This window comes from Cervus canadensis, chromosome 8 (genome assembly GCF_019320065.1).
Source record: "Cervus canadensis isolate Bull #8, Minnesota chromosome 8, ASM1932006v1, whole genome shotgun sequence".
Lineage (NCBI taxonomy): Eukaryota > Metazoa > Chordata > Mammalia > Artiodactyla > Cervidae > Cervus > Cervus canadensis.
In genome coordinates this window covers 50,641,735-50,667,971 of record NC_057393.1, presented here as the reverse complement: position 1 = coordinate 50,667,971, position 26,237 = coordinate 50,641,735, and the positions used below count along the sequence as shown (strand labels likewise).

The 26,237-nt window shown below is 36.4% G+C and overlaps 1 protein-coding gene across 6 annotated transcripts in view; it reads left to right on the top strand.

Annotated features, from left to right (window-relative positions):
• CCSER2 (coiled-coil serine rich protein 2) overlaps positions 1 to 26,237 on the top strand; it is a 179,400-nt gene that overhangs the window by 37,855 nt on the left and 115,308 nt on the right. For 3 of the 6 annotated variants that reach the window (XM_043476212.1, XM_043476210.1, XM_043476209.1), the window contains exons 1-2: positions 7,423 to 8,904; positions 10,026 to 10,222. In XM_043476212.1, the coding sequence (XP_043332147.1) occupies positions 7,488 to 8,904; positions 10,026 to 10,222 (1,614 nt within the window). In that variant the 5' untranslated portion in view covers positions 7,423 to 7,487. Of the gene's footprint in view, positions 1 to 7,422; positions 8,905 to 10,025; positions 10,223 to 26,237 lie in introns of those variants that run through there. The other 3 variants (XM_043476206.1, XM_043476208.1, XM_043476207.1) reach the window with 2 other exon arrangements.

Below are 26,237 nucleotides of genomic sequence, written 5' to 3'. Positions count from 1 at the left end.
CCACAGTGAGGAAACAAATGAGTGAAAGGCATAGTTTGTATTCTCAAAGAACTTGGTCTCCAGTGAAGGGAACATAAACCTGGAGTGGTCTGAGGAATGCTTCTTGGCTTGTTGATAAGAAGTAGGAGTCCACCTTCATTTGGATACCCTATGCAGTTATTGAGTTTTATCTGAACTAAATAGTAAAATTTGGAGAGAGAACTTTTGTGGTTTGGCCAAAGGAGCTTGCAGTTAGTTCTTCTTTACCTACTAGTATTCTCTTTGTTCCTTAAATTTAAGTTTCAGGAAGTAATATACTTAGTATCTACATTTAATAACATCATTTAATGTTCTTAAACCACAAATTCATTTTGAGACTTTGAATCCCAAGTTGCTTTGATTCCCATCTGCCTGAGAAAAAGTTGTAACTTGAGGACAGAAGGTTCAGCTTGACTTAAAAAACTGTGGAGTTTTGTGTTGAGCTTGGTGTGCACTCTTTAAAGCCATGAAGAAGCTGGAATGAAGTTGTATTGTTTTAAACCTTTATTTTTGAGGATGCCATTTTTGCTTATTTAATTGCTGTAATCAAGTCTTTGAATCAACTTGACATAGATGACAGCCAGAAAAAAACAAGGGAGAAGGGGATTTGGTTGAGTGACACAAGGTAAAAAAAAAAATTCTTTTTAAAAATTAAGATGTAGTTATCTGAATGTGAAAGCAAGTTTCCAGAGTTGACTGGTAGGGGCATGTAGTCATCAGCATTGTTGTTCAGTTAATTGCTCTTGGACCCTGGAATGAATTTATGCCTATGTAAAAGCTCTGAAATGCATTCAAATTCATACCTTCTAAAAAGCTACTTGAAAAACTAAAAAAAGAATTTGAGTAGGTGGTTCCTCAGATGATAGGGTAATGGATATGAAAGGAATTTGAAAAAGTGAAAGCTCTTACTTGTTTCTCTCTCTGCAAAAACTTTGATCATTACCTGCATTCTTTGCGGTCTTCATGCTTCTCCTCTAACCTCCGCTGTCCGGTGCCTTCACTCTTGTCCCAAGCTATCAGTAGACTTAGAATACTTCATTCCTTTGTCTGGAAGGCAGTCTGCATGGATCCTGAAGTCAGGTGGACTTGAACCTGAATTCTCTTCAGTAATTTATGAACTTGTGACTTTGGACAAGTGTTTCAGCTTTTCTGAATCTTGGTTTATCTATTTAAAATAGGATGAAATCTACCACCTTATATTAGGAAGATTAAGCAATTAACAGGGACAAAGTGATAAGGATGATACCTGTCATATAAGTGCTCAGTAATATTAGCTCCTTCTTTTCCCCTCTTATCCAATTGTGGATTCCTTGTGAAAGCAAAAAACTTTGATTTGCAATTTTTTAAATTAGGAATTTATAAGTAGTTTCGGGAATTCTTTTAAATGTGATTTGTTGTTCAGTTGCCCAGTTGTGTCTGACTGTTTGCGACAACATGGACTACAGCATGCCAGGCCTCTCTGTCTCTCACCATCTCCCAAAGTTTGCTCAAGTTCATGTCCGCTTCATTGGTGATGCCATCCAGCCATTTCATTCTTTGATGCCCTCTTCTCTTTCTGCCCCCAATCTTGCCCAGCATCAGGGACTTTTCCATTGAGTCAGCTGTTTGCATCAGATGACCAAAATACTGTAGTTTCAACTTCAGCATCAGTCCTTCCAACGAGTATTCAGGGTTGATTTCTCTTAAGACTGACTGGTTTGATCTCCTTGCTGTCCAGGGGACTCTCAGGAGTCTTCTACAGCACCAAAGTTTGAAGGCATCAATTCTTTGGTGCTCTGCCTTCTTTACAGTCCAGTTCTCACAACCATATGTGACCACTGGGAAGACCATAGCCTTGACTATATGGACCTTTGTCGGCAGAGTAATGTCTCTGCTTTTCAACACACAGTTCAGGTTTGTCATAGCTTTCCTGTCAAGAAGCAAATGTCTCTGATTTCATGGCTGTAGTCACCATCCACAGTGATTTTAGAGCCCAAGGAGAGGAAATCTGTTACTACGTCCACCTTTTCCCCCTCTATTTGCCTTGAAGTAATGGGTCCGGATGCCATGATCTTAGTTTTTTTAATGTTTGATTTTAAGCCGGCTTTTTCACTCCCCTCCTTCACCCTCATTAAGAGACTCTTTAGTTCTTCTTTGCTTTCTGCCATTAGAGTGGTATCAGCCATGTATCTGAGTTTGTTGATATTTCTCCCGCTTATCTTTTTTTTTTGCTTTAATGCATTTTATTTTTCATTTATTTATTTTATAATTGAAGGATAATTGCTTTATAGAATTTTGTTGTTTTCTGCCAGATATCAACATGAATCTCATTTACCTTGATTCCAGCTTGTAACTCATCCAGCCCGGCATTTCTCATGATGTGCTCAACATAGATTAAACAAACAGGGTGACAGCAGACAGCCCTGTTGTACTGCTGTCTCAGTCTTGAACCAATCAGTTGTTCCATACAGGATTCTAACTGTTGCTTCTTGACCCACATACAGGTTTCTGCCATACAGAATTACCATACTTTAAATGTATTATACTTAAGAAAAGATTACTCTTATGGAAAGTAACTCAGAAAATCTCAGGCATTTCCAAATCCTGTACCATGAATTATTCTTAGTTCAACATTAAATTAAAACTCAAAGACAACTGTTAAGTATTTCAGAGATTATATCATTAGATTGTGTAGCCAACATGTACTTTTTCAAATCGTTATGACTGCCTTTTTAAATTGCTTAACGGGGACTGCGTATCAGGTAAAGTGTATCAAAGACATCACAGCTCCTAAAGTGAAGCCGACTCACAATGTCTGCTTCAAAGTTATAAACAAATATAGGAGAGAGTTTCATGAATATTTGAAGACCAGAAGTTAGCTTATCAACAAGTGAAGTGATGGCATTCATAATGCAAGCAAATAAGGAAACTTTATAGCTGAGCTGTCAGATTAGCTTTGGAGAAGGCAGTAGCACCCCACTCCAGTACCCTTGCCTGGAAAATCCCATGGATGGCGCAGCCTGGTAGGCTGCAGTCCATGGGGCCGCTGAGAGTCGGACCCGCTGAGCGACTTCACTTTCACTTTTCACTTTCATGTATTGGAGAAGGAAATGGCAACCCACTCCAGTGTTCTTGCCTGGAGAATCCCAGGGTTGGGGGAGCCTGGTGGGCTGCCATCTGTGGGGTTGCACAGAGTTGGACATGACTGAAGTGACTTAGCAGCTTAGCAGCAGATTAGCTTTGTCTTCAGAAAGACCACGGTCCAAGATGATTGATATCATTTATGTTGCAATTATTTGTGCTTTTAGAAATCAATAAATATTCTTGGTAGGAAGTAGTACATTCAGGTTCTAATCCTTTTTTTCCCCCAAGTGGAAGCACCCTAAACACTCTGTAGTAACAGTGTCTTTCTTGTGGACTTGTGCCTGTCAGTTATTAATTCTTAAGATGTTCTTGGGAGATAACATATATTACCCTTATTTCCGACTGCCAAGTAGAAGTATAGAGATGTGAAAGAATGTTCCGTTCCTGTCTACTCGTGACTGGCAGGAGAATATTAAAGCCACTCTGACTCACAGATGACCCGCCAGAGGACAGAGTCATTAATGTGGGTTCTCTAATGATTTGCAGGATGGCCCTGATATCTGCTATTGTTACCAGTGTTCTTATGGTCATCCTGAAAGGATTTGTACGTGTGGAGTGTGTTTTGTGGTAAAGGTTATTATCAGAAAATGGGGATGGCAGTCAGCTGGCATAGGTATGCTGTCTCTTTTCCTGCTCATGGCAGATATTGCTGTTTGATCACAGATCTTTACTGCAGAGTCTAGATTTCACCTCAGAATCCTTCTGAATGGATTGCTCAGGGCCATTACCACAAAATGAAATGATTACTTTTCAGCCTTGACTTACTATTTATTAAATTAATTTTCACTAAGATTATGAGTTTACTTAAAAGTTGAGGATCTGTCATATTTGTGCTCCTATAGTAGGCACCAGGTATGCCCTCATACCTTCTTATGGGTCAGACAGACATGCATGCAGTTAGAAGACAGACTCAGCTCTATTAGTGGTGTGAAGGGAATAGAGAAGGATGCAAGATTAGTTTTAACTGGAAAGGTTTGTGAGTGTAGTGCTGTTTTACTTGGAGGGTGGGGTTTTCCAAGTGGTTTTCACAACTTTAGCAAGGGCATAGAAGGTAGAAAGTAGAGGATAGATGTTGAGGAATGATAGAAATGTATCTTGGCTTGAATGTACAGTACTGCAGCGATAGGGTAGAACCTAACAGAGAAGCTTGATCTCTGTACAGTGGGTTTGGGTTTTATTTTATTGTTCCTGGGCCACTTGTGGTTTTTAATCTGTAGAATGATATGATCAAATCTGTGCTTTGAGAGAATAACTGTTGACAGTCTGTATAGAAGTGAAGTGGAAATCTTGATAACGGAGGAAGCCTTTGTAGTCATGCAGAAAGAGGTGAGGGTAAGAACTAGAATTGTGAAATGGAAATGCTGAATTTAGTATAAAATTTTAAAGATAAAAATCAATGTGAAACATTAAATTGAGGTTGAAGTTTGGAGAGCTTGAAATGGTATCTGTTGACTAAAAGAACCTTTTCTGCTTTTTAATTCAGACTTCTATTTTATGTCTTTTTAAGTATATTCTTGTACTATTAAACTTAATTTTAAATAATTTTTAAGAACTTGTTTGATACTGAATAAATTTTTAAAAAATTTTAATGCAGTTTTTTGGTTAAAGCATTTTAAGTGGCAAATATATGGGCATATTTAAAGTACATAAGCAATAATGATTAAAAGTAAAAGAAGCCTTCTTTCCACCAAATTCTCACTTCCCTTATGGTAGTCACTATTAACAATTTTTTTGTGTTTAAATATACAGGTGTACACATATCTCTATGTGATATCTTTATCTGTTTATCATGTTACTTTTATAAAAATGGGAATCACTGTACAGATTCTGTAAGTAACAGAAATGAACATGTTCATTTACATGCCCAAAGATAGAGTCTTTCTGTAGCATACAATAACAAGAAGCAAAATATGCAAACTTGAAATTATTCTTAGAAATGGTGTAGCAAGCCAATGATTATCCATTAATTAATGGATAATTAATTAATATTAATAATTAATAATAATTAATAATTAATGGATTATCCATTAATTAATTTAGTTTGCCTAAGCTTTTGTTACCTTAAGTTTCTTGGAAATTATCTGTAAGCTGATGTTTAAGTATATATTTTCTATAAACATATTATTGTTGAAATAAAATGTTTGTTAGAATAGTCATTCAGTTTAAACAGTTTTGCATTTTCATAATCTCAAACATTGTGTATGAGTAATATTGGCTTATTTGATCAGTAAGCCTATATACATTTTAGAAAGTTGTTCTAATGTGATAGTCACTCTGCCTGCTTCAGCTTAGGTTTCAAAGCTGTGCTGATGATGTTTTCCTGGACTTTTCTAGGGCATGCCTAATCAGGTCTTTCCATCCAAACTCTAGTTTATTTATTAGTTTCCAAGTTTTATTAACTCACCACTTTTCTCTCATTACTCCTTCTAGGCAGTGTAATCAGGCTAGGAGCAACCACACCAAACGGAATCTTTTTCTGGCCACTACTTTTTAAAGTTTAGAGATTTTTTGTTTAAGCATTTTCTTGTTTGATTGTAGCTGGTGGGTTTTTGGCTGAAAAATTACACACAGACAGACATACATTTTTGTATACTCTGTCCCTTTTATTTATTATTGGGGATAGGAAGTTCTGTAATTCTGTTTCACCCCACTATCTTTTATTTATTTATTTATTTTTATTTAAATGTTTGTATGATTTTCTAACTATGTACATTTGACATGACTAATAACTAACACATACATACTTTAGAAACTCTAATTCTTAAGGTCAGAAATTAGAATCAGTTTTTTTTCATTGAAAAAATAAAACCAACAAATTAAAGACAATGTCTTAAGATACATAGTTAAAAAAAATCAGTGACCCTAAGGCATGTGTTTTGCTTTTATATGAATTTTGCTCTTGTATGTGGTCTTATAACCACAGAGATCATATAGTGGCCATATTAAATTTTTGTTAGTGTTGGGACATCTTAATATTTTTAATATTTAATATTAATCTCAGTTGTAATGTCATCACATGACATATTGTAGTATAGTAAATAATTACTCAGATAGAGGACTCTGTTTCTGATTTTATGCTCTTGTGTGTACTTTGAACCTTTTTATTGTTTTTTTAATTACCTTTAAAATAAATCTTAAGAGGTTGAGATTAATGGATTAGCCACTGTTACTAAATCATTTTGCTTCTCACTCTGGCACTAACTGTAGTATATGTTTATATTCCTGGATAGATATACTTTTGAGATACTTTTAAAATGACAGCTGACATTTTATTCCTTAATGCCAGAATAATTTTTTTGCTGCTATTGGATTCTTTATCTGCATCCTTCCCATAAACTTTAATAATGAAAGTTTAAAGTTTTTGTAAGAGCATGTGTACTTAAAAACAACAACAGAATCACACATTTTTATTTTTAAAGGAGATGTTGTTTAGTCACTCTTTACGACCCCATGGACTGCAGGTTTCCCTGTCCTTCACTGTCTCCTGGAGTCTGCTCAAACTCATGTCCATTGAGTTGATGATGCCATCCAATCATCTCATCCTCTGTCGCCTCCTTCTCCTCCTGCCCTCTGTCTTTGCCAGCATCAGGGTCTTTTCCAGTGAGTTGGCTCTTCGCATCAGGTGGCCAAAATGTTGGAGCTTCAGCTTCAGTTTAGTGTTGATTTCCTTCAGGATTGACTGGTTTGATCTTGCTGTCCAAGGGACTCTCAAGAGTCTTCTCCAGCACCACAGTTTAAAAGCATCAATTCTTCAGTGCTCAGCCTTCTTTATGGTACAACTCTCACATCTGTACATGACTACTGGAAAAACCATAGCTTTGATGCTATGGACCTTTGTTGGCAAAGTAGTGTTTCTCCTTTAATGTGCTGTCTAGATTTATCATAGCTTTTGTTAAAAGGAGCAAGCATCTTTACATTTCATGGCTGCAGTCACTGTCTGTAGTGATTTGGAGCCCAAGAAAATAAAGTCTTCCTAAACAGAAAAATAATTTGGATTAGAAATTGGAAGTTGTGCTATAGAAATGTTATTTTCTGTACAGATTTGTAGTCTAATATTATTATTTCTGGATTTGCTATCATCATCCATAGCCAAAGTTTATACAAGTGCTTATAAAGATGTTCTTTATTTTCTTATAATATTGTTATTAATTACTGCATTCAGTAGTTATTAAGAGTTCTATAGGAATCATGAGTAGCATTTGGGCTTTCCTGCATATAATTATTTAAGAATATGCATTCATATTATGTGATAATCCATGTTATTATCTTTATTTAGGAATGTTTAATCTATTCTTTTGTCTCCTCAGATTCTGTCAAATTTTAAGAACAGATGCACCGTATAGCTCATGGAAGAGAAAACACAAATCAAGACTTTTTTGGGTTCCAAGTTGCCAAAGTATGGAACAAAATCTGTAAGAAGTACACTGCAGCCAATGCCAAATGGGAAACCTGTTAGTTTGTTGGGAACTTCCAAGAGTAGCAGCGTCAAAAGTTACATCAAAAATAATGGCTCTGATTGTTCATCATCCCATTCATTTAACTGGAGAACAGCAAATAAATACGAGTTTAGTGCACAAAGTCCTGAAGAGCTTAATAATACTCAGAGTTCACATGCTAAAGTAATTGATCCTGAAAAAATTGCACCTACTCAAGGAGTGTTTGATAAAAATGGGATGAAGGGAGGTTTGAAAAATATTTCTCTACTCACATCAAAGTTAGCAAAGCCATCTACTATGTTTGTGTCATCTACAGAGGAGTTAAACCAAAAGTCTTTGTCCGGACCATCTAATTTGGGTAAATTCACCAAAGGCACATTGTTAGGAAGGACTTCATATGCTTCAGTCAGTGCTCCAAAATCTCAGTTGAATGGGTTTTATGGAAACCGATCAGCCGGTAGCATACAGAGGCCTAGAGCAAACTCCTGTGCCACCAGAGGCAGTTCTGGAGAAAGCTTAGCACAGTCTCTAGATAATATCAAATCGCTTGCTTGTGAAAAAATGGTAAGGTCACAGAGTTTTTCACATTCCATTCAGAATTCATTCCTTCCACCTTCATCTATAACCAGATCACATTCCTTCAATAGAGCTGCAGATCTTACAAAGCCTTATCAGAACCAACAGCTACCCATTAGAGTGCCTCTGAGGTCAAGCATGCTGACAAGAAATTCCCGGCAGTCAGAAGTCCTCAATGGGAATGAACATTTAGGATATGGATTTAATAGGCCTTATGCTGCTGGTGGAAAGAAGTTGGCTTTACCAAATGGCCAGGGTGTAACTACCACTTTCGGTTATAGGATGGTTCATCCCACTCTTCTGAAATCTAGCCGACCTCCGTTTTCTGGGACTCTCACAGTTGATGGTAATAAAAATTCACCTGCTGACACATGTATAGAGGAAGACGCTGCACTTGGGGCTAAAGACAGAGCTGTGGATAAGGACCAAGAACTAATTGAAAATGATAGTTATAGAACAGAAAATGACCAGACCATGAAGCGTGATGCTAAAATTAGATACCTGAGTGATGATGTGGATGACATTTCCTTGTCTTCTTTGTCATCTTCTGATAAGAATGATTTAAGTGAAGACTTTAGTGATGATTTTATAGATATAGAAGACTCCAACAGAACTAGAATAACTCCAGAGGAAATTTCTCTCAAAGAAGAAAAGTGTGAAAATGTGCCACCAAAAGATATATTTGATTCCCCCAAGGAAAATGAAAAATCCTTCAGTAAAACTGATGAATGGATAGATATAAGTGTCTCTGGTAAATATTAATGTCCTTAATTTTTTTGCTTTCTTCTAGATAGTATAGCTGAATTTATACTTAGGATTATCTTCTGATTAATTTCAAAATACTAACAATTTCATGGAAGGATGGATCTAGACAGAATTGGAATGGAGCAACATTTACTTTCCTTGTGACTTTTGTTCCTTGTCCTATTTTTCATGCTAAAACAACATCCATAAAACATCCATTCCCCTGTAGTATCTTACCTTTGTTCTTTGTCATACACACGCTTTTTCCTGCTTGTTTCAAAATTATTTTTTTTCCCTGCTTCCTCCAATCAGTGGCATCCTATTTTAAACCATCTCTTCCCTTAGGAACTAGATCACTGCTGTGTGTTGAGTAAAGCTGTACCGCAGGTTAAATGGACTCATAGACGTTATGTCCAATCTAATGAATTTTTTTATCCTAGACAGTTTTCATTTTTTTAAAGGAAGACTTAGATTTTCTTGCTTAGCAAATCTAATGGTTATACTTTTGCAGGAACTTTTTTTTTAAATGAGAGGAGAGAGGTAGCACCTGTTTGACATTTCTTACACTTGGTCATCCTGGTGCTGAATCCTGGAGAAAATATATCTCTTTGCCCATCTGGTCTTGAAAAAAGAACAAACTGAGGGTTTGGGTAGAGGCGTATAGTCTGATCAAGGGAGTAGGCCATCCCTGAAGATATGTATAAACTCTTGACTGTCTTGAGGGTCTTCTGGTTAGGAATGACTGCTGGAGCAATTTATTTACTTATTAGGAAGCAACTGCAAGATTAAATGATAAATACAAGAGTAAGGAGTTTCCTGGGCAGTGCTTAAAAATGAATACCCTAGGAAATATTCAAAGAATATTAGGCTTTATTTACATTTCCAGAAATACTGCAGAAGTGAAAGATGGCTCAATGAAATTTATTGGGAAATATTTCAATAGGTTATTTTTAAGATTTTTATATCTTGATTTTTTTATTGTTTAGATTTAGAATATACTAATTATGAATACTTTTGCCAACTCTTTTGCTATATCAATTTATTACAGTTTATAGTTTTGAAACAAATAATTATATTTTGTGAACTAATAACTTTTTTCCCCCTTCTCTTTTAAAAATTCAATTGAAGACAGGAGTGAATGTTCAAAACATGCCTCTGGAAATAACTTGATTTCACCAGACACAGATTACAGAGCTGGTTCTTCATTTGAACTCTCTCCATCTGATAGCTCTGATGGAACATACATGTGGGATGAAGAGGGCTTGGAGCCCATTGGAAATGTCCACCCAGTTGGGAGCTATGAGTCCTCCGAAATGAACAGCATAGTATGTATGGATTTGTGTACCATTTGGAAACAGTTTGTTTACTTTGCTGTAGAGAGACTTGGGATGTTTGGATTTTTGTAAGTTTATGAATTAACTCTTCTAGTCTGAGAAATGGGAATTGATATTTCTTAAGGATCTACAAAATATCTGGTCTTAAATACATAATAAAGCATATATTTGTGTCATATAAAGATTGAGTTAATTATGGTCTCATATACATTCATAATGTAGTTGACCTTTGAACAACATGGGTTTGAATTATGAGGGTCTACTTATCTGTGAATTTATTTCAGTAGTAGAAACACTACAGTACTACGCAGTCTGGTTGGTTGGATTTGTGGACACGGAACTGTGGATGTGAACAGCATGTATGGGGTGCCGCTGTAAGCTGACCACGGATTTTTAGCTGTCCTGAGGGTCAGCACCTCTGCTTGTGTTGTTCAGAGGTCAGCTCTACATAAATAAATGTGCATGCATATATTCACACAGGCATGTTGTATTTTTCAGTTTCTCAAGGTAGGGGAAGGCAATGTCTAGAGATGTTTTTGTCACATTGAGGAATGCTGCTGGTAACTAATGGGTAGACACTGGGATACTGTTTAACTTCCTGTAATACACAGGACAACACCCACAACAAAGAATTATCCAGCCCAAGATGTCCGTGGTGCTGCTGTTGAGAAACCCTGGGCTAGGCTGTGCTGTGGTAGCATTCTCAATGACAGTTTGCAGTGACCTAACAAAATGAACTGAACCGAACAAAATGAAAGTTTATTTTTTACTCTTAGAAAGTCTGTTGTAGCTCTGGACAACTCTGTAGGGCAGCTGTCTTCAGTGTTCTGAGCCACTTTGATCTTGGGGCTTCATCGTGGCCTTCTGAGACCGTTTGTCCCTCTGGTAATGAGGATGTCACACAAGCAGTTTACTGAGAGGATTTACACATGCAGTTACTGCTTTGGCCTGCAGATGGCATATGGCACTTTTACTCACAGTTTACTAAACTGAGTTAATCTCATGTATTGAGTGGGCAGGAAGTGTAATTTTCCTGTGTGCCTGGTAGGCAAGGGAACCAGACGTGAATGGGCACTGGAAGACCTACCATATATTTATACATGCATATTTTAAGAAAATTTGCTAGTAATGTGGATTATATGCAATGTAAATAAAGTATAATTGGTGTGATTAAAATTATTCTCTATGATTACTTAGTATATAAAATACAATTTTCCAATAGTTGTAAGGAAAACTGGTAGTCCTTGTGGATATATTAAATTCCAGGAAGATTTTAGGTGGTGGAATTTTCTATCTCCATGTAAACCTGTGACTTGGAAAAAAAATAAAGGTCATTACCAGAAGCTTGTTAAATTGCACAGACATGGAACGTACACATACTTAATTTAGAGGCATCATCTCTTATTTCTTTAGATAAAGGAAGTTCAGAAAAGGTTACAGTTGAAGAGCGTTACGGGCTGTCTTACTAGATAGAACTTTTTAAGCGAGTATGATTTGAGTTGAAATGAGCATTGAGTCCAGCAGATGGCAGCAGTCAGCCACCTGGTACTGGACATTTTTCAGACAGTTCATTGTTCTTATTACTTAAATGATGAGATAGCCTCTGGAAGAGTTCAGTACATATCTGAATTGACCATTAGTCTCTACAATTCATGAATTTCCTTCTTGATTATTTGGCCTGTGTATATGAGATGGTAAACAACAAAAATATTCATTCTGTGCTTTGGAGTGGAATGGTGTCTATGTGTCCTTCCCTTTGGATCTAAGAGGAAAACAGTTTGAGAAAGAATGGAGAAGTGATTAAGTTGAAAAGACTGTGATAGTGGGTTTACCATTTTTCTCTAAAAGTCTCCCAACTTTTTGCTTTTTCTACTTTAAATGAATTTTATTAGGTGTATACTTGTTTAGGGTTGTTTGCTTGGTAAAGTGGACTTTTAGTCATTGTGTAGTTCTCTTCTCTAACCCTCATTATGCCTTTTGTCTTAAGGCCTCTTTTTTTCAGAATCAGTATATTTTACCAGTTTTAATTATATTTTTGTTGCCTTTATCATGTATGGTTTTAGATTTTCGTGTAAATAAGTTTAGTAATGTTTTTCTTTACAGTTTTTATTGTGTGTGTGTGTGTAAGACATCATTTTCTGGTCCTGGGGCCACACAAAGTACTTAGTATGTTGAGAGCAGCTGCTGCTGCTACTGCTAAGTCGCTTCAGTCATGTCTGACTCTGTGCGATCCCATAGATGGCAGCCCACCAGGCTCCCCCGTCCCTGGGATTCTCCAGGCAAGGACACTGGAGCAGGTTGCCATTTCCTTCTCCAGTGCGCGAAAGTGAAAAGTGAAAGTGAAGTTGCTCAGTTGTGTCCTACTCTTAGCAACTCCATGGACTGCAGCCTACCAGGCCCCTCTGTCCATGGGATTTTCCAGGCAAGAGTACTGGAGTGGGGTGCCATTGCCTTCTCCGACTATGTTGAGAGGCAATATAGCAAATAATTAAGAACCAGGACTATGAAGCAAATTAGATTAAAAATCCCATTACTGTCTTGTACTAATTGTATACCTTTGGATTCTCTGTTCCCTTTTTTTTTTTTTGTAATAGAATGGGGATAATAACAGCATGTATCTCTAGGGCTAATATTGGGAAGTACATGCCTGAATGTTTTAACAGCCATGTGATAGTGGTTGTTGAGTATTTTTGAGTATCATCTCAGACTACCCCATGGGATTGCTGTGAACCTTAAATAAGGTCATAAATATAAAATAATTAATGCCAGGGAAATAGTAAGAGCTCAGTAAATGTTATTTATTTTTATCCTGTTGTTTTCATTTTTTTTTTTTAACATTTAAGACTTCCATCTGAAGTTGGTATGAGGCATAATAATTTACCCTCATTAATATTCTTTCATAATATACTTGGGGTGCTGTGCAGAAAAAAAAGGCTTAATTAACATAGCAGCTGAGATTGCCTATCCTTAGAAAGGCTGACCCTTTGCTGGTAAACAGTTCCCTTACTGTGATACAAAGCTTTCCCTTAAGTGGTAAGAGTGGTTCATTGTGCCTCAGCTGTACTATGTGGTTTATGCTGTGTACCTGCTTTATTTCTGGGGTTCTGAAATTTTCGTATATCCTAGGCAGAGGGTGCCCATGTCACCAGCCCTCAATTAAAAACAACTGAATTTCTTAGGGACGTGTGTAACAGACAACACTTTTCATGTGTTGTTGCAACTTGTTGGAGGAATTGAGCATGTGCATTGATTCTACTGGGAGAGGACTGAAAGCTAATGCTTCATTTCTTCAATTTTGCCCCATCTGACTTTTCCTTTTCTCATTTTGTTTCATGTCCTTGTGCTGGAACACATCTTAGTTGTGAATATATATGACTGCTGAGTCCTGTGAGTCCTTCTTGTGAACCATCTAACTTTGGGGATGGTCTTGAGGACTCTGACATAGGTACTGATTCTAAGTTATCTTTGTTCACTGCAGTATCCTTTTTATTTATCATCTTTTCATATTTCTATAATAATCCTTTGAAGTAGCTATGGACCAGTTAGTAACTCTTTCTTCAGATTTGGTTGAATTTAGGTGGGTTGAGTAAATTGATACTGATAGGTTGGGAACTAGCTTACTGACTATTGTACTCAGTCTGGTATTCTTGATTTTCAGCCTTATGTCTATTCAGGATAACCGAGCATTTTAAAACTCAGTAAACTTTTAGTTGATATTTAACTTTTTTGAACAGGAAATACAGCTTTTTTTTTTTTTTTTTGCTAGTAAATGTTGTCAGAATCATACTTTATGTGCACAGGTTTGAGCGGAAGCATTTTCTGCTGTTGTGAGTACAGCGAACCATACTCAGATCATCTTTGCTGTGGTGCTGTGACCAATATAAGAGCTCCCATTGCAGGGGAATTGAATTAAAATGTCACAATGACTGATTTCCTGACCCTTAAATATTTAGGGATTGATAATTTTAAATCATCACATGGACTGCTTTTATTTTTGGAAGGATTTTTGTGGAAGACTAAAGAAGTGGTTGAACCAGATGTTCCTGGCTTTCTTTTTCTGTTCCATCAGCCTTGACTTATCTTCATATAGTAGGCAGGTTTAACATCCTTATCATTTAGATAGAACCTTTTTCATTTTAAAATGTAGATTCAAACTTTAGCTTGGAAGCTTTTGACAATCAGTAAGTAGTTCTGACTCATGATGCCAACACCCTGTATTGCATGTTTCTTTACCTGTGCATTTGTAAAGGAACAGCTGACTAGGTTTGGGTTGCTACCTTGGTGACTGATGTTGCTAGACTTTATTGAAACTTAAATGTATGCTAAATGTCATAATATTCCTTGCAGTAACTTACATGGGAATGGGACTCCCCTAGGTTTTTTTTTGCATTGAATTTTGAAAAAACCTGTGGCCTAGAAATGTAGCAGAGGAATACCAGAATATCAATTTGGTTTGTATTTGTCATGTTTAGTTTTGCTGTGCTTTGTTTAATCTCTGTGTACTGTTTCTTTGGGGTGTATTAACAGGAGTCAGCAGGCTACAGCCTTGAGGCTGTCCACTCATTTTTGTAAATCAGTTCAGTTCAGTTCTCAGTCATGTCTGACTCCTTGTGACCCCATGGACTGAAGCATGCCAGGCTTCCTTGTCCATCACCAATTCCCATCGAGTCGGTGATGCCATCCAACCATCACATCCTCTGTCGTCCCCTTCTCCTCCTGCTTTCAGTCTTTCCCAGCATCAAGGTCTTTTCCAATGAGTCAGTTCTTCGCATCAGGTGGCCAAAGTATTGGAGTTTCAGCTTCAGCATCAGCCCTTCCAGTGAATATTTTTGTAAATAAATTTATGTATATTATATATGTAGATAAACTTTTGTAATAAATTTACATGTGGTCTGGCTGCTTTTGTGCTACTCTGGCAGTGCTGAGTAGTTACAACAGAGACTGTATTGCACACAAACCTAAAATACTTACTCTCTGAGCTTTAAGAAGAAGTTTGCTGACCCTTATATTAGAACACTGCAAATAAATTTTAAAGATTCAGAGATTAACTTTTTAAACCAAATAAAAGTCTATGGAAACCTCTTAGGCATTTAGTTTTCTCTGTGTTATCCTTGCTAAGCCATCATCCTCTGCTCCCAGTGGGAGGCATCCATTGATACATTTAACATATTTGACTGTCATGGGCAGAGCACTGTGAATACAATGATCCAGACAGTTGCAGGTTCTGTTTTAGTGCTTACATTCTGTTGAGGCACGTGTAGTTGAAGGATGTAGCTAATTCATTAATTATCTTCAATTGATAAGTGAGGAAAGTGCTGCAAAGGAAAATTACCAAGTGAAAGTATATTGCTGGAACTCCTGGTCTGGTGTAGGTGTTAAATAAGGCTTTTTTTTAGAAAATGATGGTTAGGCTTAGTTGGCCCAGGGAATACAGTAAGTTGGTTAAAAGGATATATGTGATTGGAAGAATGTTGGTTTTAAGCTGGAAAGGGGCATAACTTGATTTACATTTTAAAAATAACTTTGTATAAAGATTGAACTAGAAGAGAAGCCAACAGTATGCTGGAAGCGGCCATTCATGTGAGGGGTGGTAGTGGCTTGGACTAAAGTGGTGGCAGAGGGGAGTTTGGAGGAATCCGCAGTTTTGAAAGTGGATTTAGAGGGTACAAGTGATTAAATTCCGTTGCTCGTTGACTGTAAGGGAGAAAAGTGTTACCTCCTCACTTTGAAAGTTATGATTAGTACTGCTGCTCTCATTCATTCTGCCAGAATCATCCTAAATTGCCAGTTTGACTTATTTTCCTGATGGTTTTCCCATTCCTTATAATGTCAAACCTAAACTACTTGACTGGCTCTCCATGGCCTGTTCTACTTTATACAGGTCTATCTAGTTGCTTTTAATCTCCAGATCCTACTACATGTCTTGAATATAGTGATAACATCTCTCTCACATCACTCTTCTAGGTTTCTGGCACTAAATAAGGACTCAATATATACTTGTTGAAACAGTGCCATGATGATGTGCCATTTAATTCAAAATAAATAGAAACACTTAAAACTAAATAAAATGTTTAATATTATTCAATAGTTTTTCCGTACACATTGTGACATAACCTATTTACAGAGTAAGTTTCTAAGGTACCACGTGTCATAATAGCAAGTTGCAAGTAGCTAAAAATGTGACATTAGCATAGACTGATAGTGGAGGGACAGCTTACAGAAAGTTGAGACCGACCTAATATAGGTAAATGAACATGTCAAACTGACAGTGATACTTTCAGTATGCTCTGATACAGAATGCAGAACTTGAACTCATGGAAGGGATCTATTACAAATAAGGGGACAGAATGAGTTGAGGAAACTACATTTTTCTTAATTTCCTTTTTATTGGCTAGACTAGTGAATCTACCATGCCCATTTAATTACTAGCATAACTTCTTGGCCTGTTAATGTAGCTTTCAGGTTTAAAAACAAAGTTTAAATTTATTTTATATAGTTGTTGTGACCCTTTAAACATAATATTTTTCTTCATTTTGTATTATTATTTCTTGTAGATTAAATCTCTTTAATATGAAGTTCAATTCAGTAATGATTTATTGAGCTTCTGGTATGTCTCAGGCATACTGTTCAGTGCTGAAGTTACTGAATATATGTAAGGCTGTCTTTATTCTTTATGGATTTGAAATCTAGTATGATAAGCGATTATAAATATATAGTCATAGTGTAGTTTTTAAGTGATATAATGCACGCTGTGTTAGCATATTTATGATATACTATGAGGAAGTGACAGCTGGGTTGAGTTTTGAAGAATGGATACAAAGTGGACCAGTTGGTCAAAGAAAAGGGAAGGTGAGTGTTTTGGGCATAAAGAATAGCATGTACGTGGAGGGACCACAAAATCATGATGTATGAGAGGAATATCTGCATTGCTAAGAATATGATGTGTGAAGTAGAGAGTGGTTAGAGATGAAGCTATGAAATTAAGAAAGTGGAAAGGAAGAAAAATCTTGTATCTCAAATCAGAAAGACACACGTTTACAAATCAGATTTTAGAATAAGGCAGATATAATTTAAATTTTATATCAATATCTGTATTTCAGATCTTTATATACACTTCCAGTCTGTATATTAAGACCATGAGTAGAGTGTTTTTTCTGCACATTTTTTCATTTTTCATAAACATGGAATTATTGGATTATCTAAAACTTCTGGGTCAAAGCCCCCATTTCAGAGAAAAAGTGAGTGAATTTAAAAGTAGTTTGTTAACGAAAAAGAAAAAGAATAAGTAGTTCACTATGAAGTTCTTTTTACCTAGCAGAGAACCTGGCATAGAGTAGATGCATAATTAGTAATATTTATGAATAAAATATTGAATTCCATGAGTTGGATCAGATAGACCTTATGAACTAGTTATAGTTAATGAGGATGCTGAGGCAGAGTAGTTAAATGCGTTTACTAATTAAATGAAATTTGGGCTTCCCTGGTGGCTCAAATGGTTAAGAGTCTGCCTGCAATGCAGGAGACCCAGGTTCAATCCCTGGGTCCGGAAGATCCCCTGGAGAAGGGAATGGCTACCCGCTCCAGTATTCTTGCCTGGAGAACCCCATGGACAGAGGAGCTTGTTGGTCTACAGTCCATGAGGTCAGAAAGAGTTGGATATGACTGAGCAACTAACACAGGAGTTATTGAAGTTGCTGTTCTAACCTAAATGAGTAGTCACTTCAGAATTGTTAATTTGTACCCTCACAGGACATACCTTTATCAGTTAGAGTATGGTGCTTACATAGAATTCCTTTGCCTTTAGCCTTTTGGACTGCATTCATTTCCACAGTTACTTAGGATAGTGTTTTATTCCTCTCACCTCCTTCAGTGAGGTGGTTTCATAAACTTAAAAAAAAAATCATATGCATTAAGATTTACTCTGTGCTATAAAGATCACTGAATTTTGACAAATGCTTAATGTCTTATTTCATAAAGAATAATTTCACCATCCTAAAATGTCCCTATATTTCATGTGTTTATCCCTCCCTGCAACGAACCCCTTGCAAACACTAATGTATATAGAACATCTCTATTATAATTTTGCCTTTTAAAGAATGCCATATAATTAAAATCATACACCATATAGCTTTTTCATATTGGCTTCTTTCATTTAGCAATATGTGTTTAAGACTGATCCATATCTTTTTATGGCTTGCTACTTCATTTCTTTTTATTGATGAGTAATATTACACTGTATGGATTACCACAGCTATCAAAGGACATTTTGGTTGCTTCATTTTTGGCCATTATGAATAAAGCTGCTATAATTGACCTGCAGGTATTTATGTGGACAGGTGTTTTCATTTCATTTGGGAAAATACCAGAGTGCAATTGCTCAATCATGTGGTAAGACTGTTTAGCCTTATAAGAAATTACCAATCTGTTTTGCAAAGTGGCTGTACCAGATTGCATCCCTGCTAAGACTGTGTGAGCGTTCTAGTTCTCTGCTCTCACCAGCAGTTGGTATTGTCAGTGTTTTGTTTTTAGGCATTCTAATAGGTATACAGTAGTATTCTGTTATTGTTTTAAATTTGGAAATTCCCTAACAACAGAACGTTTATCATGTGTTTGTCATCTGTATATCTTTAAGTGTCAGTTTAGTATCTTTTGTCCATTTTTAAATTGATTTCTTACTGAATTTTGAGAGTTCTTTGTATACTTCAGATGTCTTTTATTAGATACGTGATTTGCGTGTGTCTCTCCCAGCCTATGCCTTGTCTTTCATCCTCTTTAAAGTGTCTTTCACAGAGCAAACTTTTAATAAATTCCAACTTAATTTTTTTTCTTTCACAGATCATGCTGTAGGTTGTATTGTTAAAAATCATCACCAAACTCAAGGTCATATAGTTTTTTCTACTTTGTTTACTTCAGTAAGTTTTATAGCCTTATACTTTGTATTTTCATCTGTGGTCCATATTGAGTTAGTTTTTGTGTAACACTCATGTTTGTGTTAATTTTTTTGCATGAAGTTTTGTCTAAGAGTTCGAGCACTGTTTGTTGAAAAGACTATACTTTCTGCATTGAATTGCCATTGCTCTTTTGTCAGAATCAGTTGCGTGTATGTGTGTGGGCCTCCTTTTGAGCTCATTGTTTTGTTTTGTTGATCTGTGTGTCTGTTCTTTCGCCAGTAACACAGTGTCTTAATTATTGCCTTGTTATGTCTTATACTAAGTCTTGTGCTGTATAATAAAGAATTCAGCTGACTTTTGTTTCAGTTTTTGTGTGGGCGCCTCTACATCTTTGGAATTTCCCAAGTGATAGGGGTGTTTTTGTTCATGGTGGGTCCTGATAGTTTATGCTAACAAGGTGACTCAGGCTGGGGGTAGGGCATGCAAGAAGAACCAGACATGCAGTTAGAATGTTGGGGTCTTGAGCCCTCTGATAGTTTGACCTCTAGGGAGCAAGGGAACTGGGCTGGAGATTGTGTGTAGTCATGTGGCTCGTGATTCAACCTTGCATGCCTTTGTAACGAAACTCCAATGAAAGCTCGGGATACTGAATCCCAGGTGAATGTCCCTGGTTAACCATACTTTCTGCCTATTGTTATTCATCAGTTTGCCAAGGAGGTGACCTGTTCTGACTCCATGGAGAGGGAACATGGAAGCTTCACATTTGGGACCTCCCTAGACTTGGCCCTTGTGTCTCTTCTTTTGGCTGATCATGATTTATACCATGTGGGCTATAATACAAGTGTAATCATAAAGTATAATCCTTTGCTGAGTGTCGTAAGTTGTTCTGGTGAACAACCTGATGGAGTAGTTTGTCATTTAGTTGCTAAGTCAGGCCCGACTCTTTTGCGACCCCATGGACTGTAGCCCACCAGTCTCCTCTGTCCGTGGGATTTCCCAGGTAAGAACACTGGAATGGGTTGCCATTTCCTCCTCCAGGGGATCTTCCTGACCCAGGGATCAAATCAGTGTCTCCCGTGTTTTTGTAGGCAGATTCTTTACCGCTGAGCCACCAGGGAAGCCTTGAGGGAGTATTGGGAACCTCTGAGTTTGTAGTCAGTTAGTAGGAAGTACACGGCCTGGGAACCCCTGAGATTTTTTGGCCAGTGGTGTCTGAATTAAATGTTAGTCTTGTGTAAGACTGTGCCATTAACCTGTGAAGTTTGTGCTGACTCTGGATAGCTAATGTTGAAAGTCATTGTAGCTGGTGTCAGAAAAAAATGAAATATGCTACATCTAATTTGATTGACTGAAACATGTGGGAAGTAAAACGATTAAAGGACTGGGAATGAAGAAATTTTGATTCTTGGATGGCTGTGTAGTCAGTGATCATATGAAAGTGCAGCTGTGCTGTGATCTGTTACTAAAGGCAAAAGTTTTGGAATATTATTTAGAAATGGTGGTAGCCACACCCCCAATGAGGTGACTCACTGGATACAGAAGAAAATGCAGAATAAGAAACAAACTGAATATATTATCCGTTGGCTATTGTTACTTGTAATAGCTAAACTGAAAGTAATACAGAGTGCTGGGGCTGATCGTGATGCTGGGCCAAGCTTAGAAGCTTTAAAGCCAACCCTAATGGGAACGATTATTCTAGGACAAAAGGCAGTACTCTTATGAACACAGGTTACCAGGAAGGTAGTAAAGTTAGGGAGAGGATGAGACCATAAAGCTACTGAAACCAGGGGTTATAGTGCCAAGAGTAGTCTTATATTGTGGTCTGTGTCATCAACTTCCTGAAGAACTTTTATTAAATGGATTGTGAGAGTGACTAATTTAGGAGTAGTATCTTTGGTTTTAAGTGCTTCAGAGTGGAAGAGAGTATTGGGTTGATATAGGTAGGACCCACAACTCACTATAGAACCATCACAGATGGCTGTTCATAGTAGGTTGCCTGGGGGAGTGGGTAGCCTGGGGGAGTGGGTAGCCTGGTGGACTGGATAAAACCTACTGTAGTCTGTGTCCCTGAGAAGAGAGACTGTTTATTCTATAAATGCCAAGTGGAACATCACAGATGACGGGGCTGTGCCCTCTATAGCAAGCCATGCTGGATTGACTTTATAATGATTGTACTATTTTTCTATTGAATATGCCCCATAGTTAGGTCATATCAACTCTTGTGATTAAGAGGACTCCTTTTACATGGGCACCTCATGAAACCATACTGTTGTAAAACCAAGCAGCTGTCTGAGAAACATTATTAGATTTGCTGTCTCAGTTTCCCTTATCAATATTAAAGGTAAAAAAACAAAAGTCATTAACAAGAAAAAGGAGGAAAACAAAAGGGGAGAGCCAAGGGATTTGTCCCAGTAGGGGTTGATGTTTATGAGAAGTGGGGTGAATATATGGGACACTGATGAGGTTAAGACAAAGATGTGAATGCAGCACTGTTGAACACTGAGTGTCTCAATAGGAGCCAATGCTGGTTCTACAGCTCCAGAGGGACCTCAGCAACACCATTCTATTTATCTCAGTTTGAAAGAATTTTAAAAGCTGACAAAGATGAAAATGAGGACTCTGACCTGGAATCACCTGGGACAATAATCTGGTAGATTAGTCAAAATGAAGACAGATGGAAAAAAGGGACAGGGTCCCTTGGCTCTTACCCTCTGGGGAAGAGTGAGTGGGTGAAAGAGTCACCAGCTGTAGAAGAGACCTTTCTGTACTCCTTGACACAGACATCCATGTACTTTGGTATCAAAACGTGTTGATGAACAAGTCCTAAACTGGGGCCCCTTATAGATTGAGAGAAAATAGTAATGCTTGGGTTGATGGATCAAGGCAAAAGTTCCACGTGAAAGTTTAATCAGGTTTTATGTAAAGTAATTGGTCCTCTTAGCTGAATGTTTTATGGAAAAGGATATTATGCCCTCGGTAGTAGTGTGAAGCCAAAAGTTTGATAAAATCTTGATAGAGGCTACTGTTAGGAATGCATAGTTGATGGTCCTGTGAAGGTCTGAGAGTAATAATTCCACCACCAAAAATACAATTCTTAAAAACAGCTTGAGGATTTTTATCTTTACCTATTTGAAATAGTTTCTCTCTGAATGGTTATTCCACGAACTTGATACACAAGTTAGATTTGTGAATATTATTTTACTTTTGATTTTTAGGGATTCGTTGAAGTATTATTTGCAATAGTAGAATATTGAAAACAGCATAAACCCCCAAATAACATTCATAATACATAAGAATAGCATTTATAGAGGCTAAGTAGTGGAAAGAGTATGAAAATAGAGATATTTGTTTAAAAGTTTCAAAATTTTATTTTTTAATTAAATTAAAAACTAAAAATGTATTTATAAAATAATTTAATTGTAATTTATTTATTAAATTTATTTTTAAAATAAATTAAAAATTAAATAAGCATTTAATTTTAAATCAGTAATTTATTAATTATTTAATTTTATATTAATTTTAATTAAATTAATACTTTATTTTAAATCAATAAATCTTAACGATTATGAATAATTTAATTATTTTATGATCAATGATTTATTTCAAATTAATAATTTATTATTTAATTTTTAGAAAAAGTAAGCAAATACGAATATATTTATCACCCTTCAACTTCTAAGCATATACATTATGCTTTTGCTATTACAATTAGTTCTTTAATAAATAGCCTTGGCTTTTTGTATTTTAGGATAGATATATAGAATTGTGATACTGTATTAAAGGTTAGATTTACAAGCAATTTTCTTAGATATCTGAGTAATATTTTTAAATTTTCAAACGCTCTTTTTTATTCTTGAATGAAATTTCTTTCAACATTTATGGTTAATTTTATCTTGAATGAAATTTCATTAGAAATGGATTTAGAAAAGGCAGAGGAACCAGAGATCAAATTGCCAGTATCCGCTGGATCATCGAAAAAAGCAGGAGAGTCCCAGAAAACATCTGTTTCTGCTTTATTGACTACACAAAGCCTTTGACTCTGTGGATCGCAACAAACAGTGTAAAATTCTTCAAGAGATGGGAATACCAGACCATCTGACCTGCCTTCTGAGAAATCTGTATGCTGGTTAAGAAGCAACAGTTAGAACTAGGCATGGAACAACAGACTGGTTCCAAATCAGGAAAGGAGTACGTCAAGACTGCATGTTGTCACCCTGCTTATTTAACTTAAATGCAGAGTACATCATGCGAAATGCTGGGCTGGATGAAGCATAAGCTGGAATGAAGATTGCCAGGAGAAATAACCTCAGATATGCAGATGACACCACCCTTATGGCAGAAAATGAAGAACTAAAGAGCCTCTTGATGAAAGTGAAAAAGGAGAGTGAAAAAGTTGGCTTAAAACTCAGCATTCAGAATACTAAGATCATGGTATCCAGTCCCATCACTTCATGGCAAATAGATTGGGAAACAATGGAGACAGTGAGAGACTTTATTTTTTTGGGCTCCAAAATCACTGCAGATGGTGACTGCAGCCATGAAATCAAAAGATGGCTTGCTCCTTGGATGAAAAGCTATAACCAACCTAGATAGCATATTAGAAAGCAAAGATTTACTTTGTCAACAAAGGCCCATCTAGTCAAAGCTATGGTTTTTCCAGTAGTCATGTATGGATGTGAGAGTTGGACTATAAAGCTGAGTGCTGAAGCATTGATGCTTTTGAACTGTGGTGTTGGAGAAGACTCTTGAGAGTCCCTTGGACTCCAAGGAGATCCAACCAGTCCATCCTAGAGGAGATCAGTCCTGGGTGTTCATTGGAAGGACTGATGCTGACACTGAAACTCCAATACTTTGGCCACCTGATACTAAGAACTGACTCACTGGAAAAGACCCTGATGCTGGGAGAGATTGAAGGCAGGAGGAGAAGGGGACGACAGAGGATGAGATGGTTGGATGGCATCACTGACTCAATGGATTTGAGTTTGAGAAAGTTCCGGGAGTTGGTGATAGACAGGGAGGCCTGGCATGCTGCAGTCCATGGGATTGCAAAGTGTTGACACAACTGAGTGAGTGAACTAAACTGAAAGTGAATATTTCAGTGGCAGTTAGTGTGTTTGCAATATTTTGTGTAACCACTACCTCTCTTTAGTTCCAAAACACTTTATCAGCCCTCAGTAAACTTTGTACTCATTTATTAAGTAGTTACTCCCCATTCACCCCTTCCCAGCCTCTGAAAACCATCAATCTACTTTTTGTATGAATTTATCTACTTTGGATATTTCATATATGGAATCATACAACATGTGACCTTTTGTGCCTAGATCTTTTACTTAGTGTGATGTTTTTGAGGTTCTTGTATATTTTTGTAGCATGTATTAAGAGTCCATTCCTTTTTAAAGTTGAATAATATTCCATCATATGTACATGCCGTTCATCCATTGATGGATATAGTACGTATGGGCTGTTTCTGCCATTTCGTTGTGAATAATACTGCTGTGAACATGTATGTACATGTGTTAGCTTAAGTATCTGCTTCAGATTTTTAAGGTATATATATCTTTGAGTGAGATTGCTAGACTATATAGTAATTCTGTGTTTAACTTTGTGAGGAGCTGCTAAACTGTGTTTTTATTTTTTTTAACTATAGCTGAATCATTTTACATTCCCACCAGCAAAGTATAAGTCTTCTAGTTGTTCTGCATACTTGATGGCACTTGCTTACTATTTTTTATTCTTGCTTTTTTATTATAGTCAACCTACAGGATATTAAGTGGCATTCCATTGTGGTTTTGATTTATTTACATTTCCTGAATAATTATAGTAATATTGAACATCTTTTTGTGTGCTTATTGGATATTTGTATATCCTTTCCAGTTAAAGTCTATTTAAGTCCTTTGCTCACTTAAAAAACTGGGTTATTTGTGGTTTCATATATCCTGGATACTAGACTCTTATTTGATACAATTTGCAAGTATTTTCTTTCATCTTATAGGTTGTCTTTTCACTTTATTGATAATGTCCTTTGATGCACAAAAGTGTTTTTTTTTTTCACAAAAGTTTGTAATTTTGATGAACCCAATTTATTTTTTGTTTTATTGCTTCCACTTTTGATATTGTACCTAAGAATTTATTGCCCAACGCAAAGTCATGAAGATTCAGGTTCTTTCATGCTACCACACACATTTTATAATTATTTGTTCTAGTTCTATGAAAAATGGTGTTAGTATTTTGATAGTGATTGCATTCAATCTGTAGATTGCCTTGGGTAGTATGATTATTTTAACAATGTTAATTCTTCCAGTCCATGAACACATATATCTCTCCATTTGTCTGTGTCATCTTCAGTTTCTTCACTGTCTTATAGTTTTCAGAGTAAAAGTCATATTCCTATATACTTTATTCTTTTTGATGCAATTGTAAATGGGATTGTTTTCTTAATTTTTCTTTTTGATAGTTTGCTGTTAGTGTACAGAAATGCAACAGATTTCTGTATATTAATTTTATATCCTAACACTTCATTTATTCTCATTTTTTTGGTGGTGTCTTTAGAATTTTCTAAATATAGTATCATGTCATCTATAAACAGTGACAGTTTTACTTTTTACTTTCCAATTTGATTTCCATTTATTATTTCTTTTCCTTGTCTGATTGCTGTGTCTTGGACTTCTAATACTATGTTAAATAAAAGTGGCAAGAGTGGGCATCTTTGTCTTGTTCCTGATCTTAGAGAAAATGCTTTCAACTTTTCACTACTGAGTATGATATAAGCTTTAGGCCTATCATATGTAGTTTTTATTATGTTGAGGTATGTTCTCTCTATACCCACTTTCTGGAGAGTTTTTAATTGTAAATAGATGTTGAATTTTGTTAAAAGCTTTTTCTGCGTCTATTGAGATGGCCATATGGTTTTTATTCATCAGTTTGTTAGTTATTATATCACATTCATTGATTTGCATATATTAAGCCATCTTTGCATCTCTGGGATAAATCCCACTTGATCAAAGTGTATGATCCTTTTAATGTGTTGTTGAATTTGGTTTGCTAGTGTTTTGTTGAGGATTTTTTTCTTGTATTGCTATAAATTTCCTTTCTAGAGCTGCTTTTGCTGCATCTCA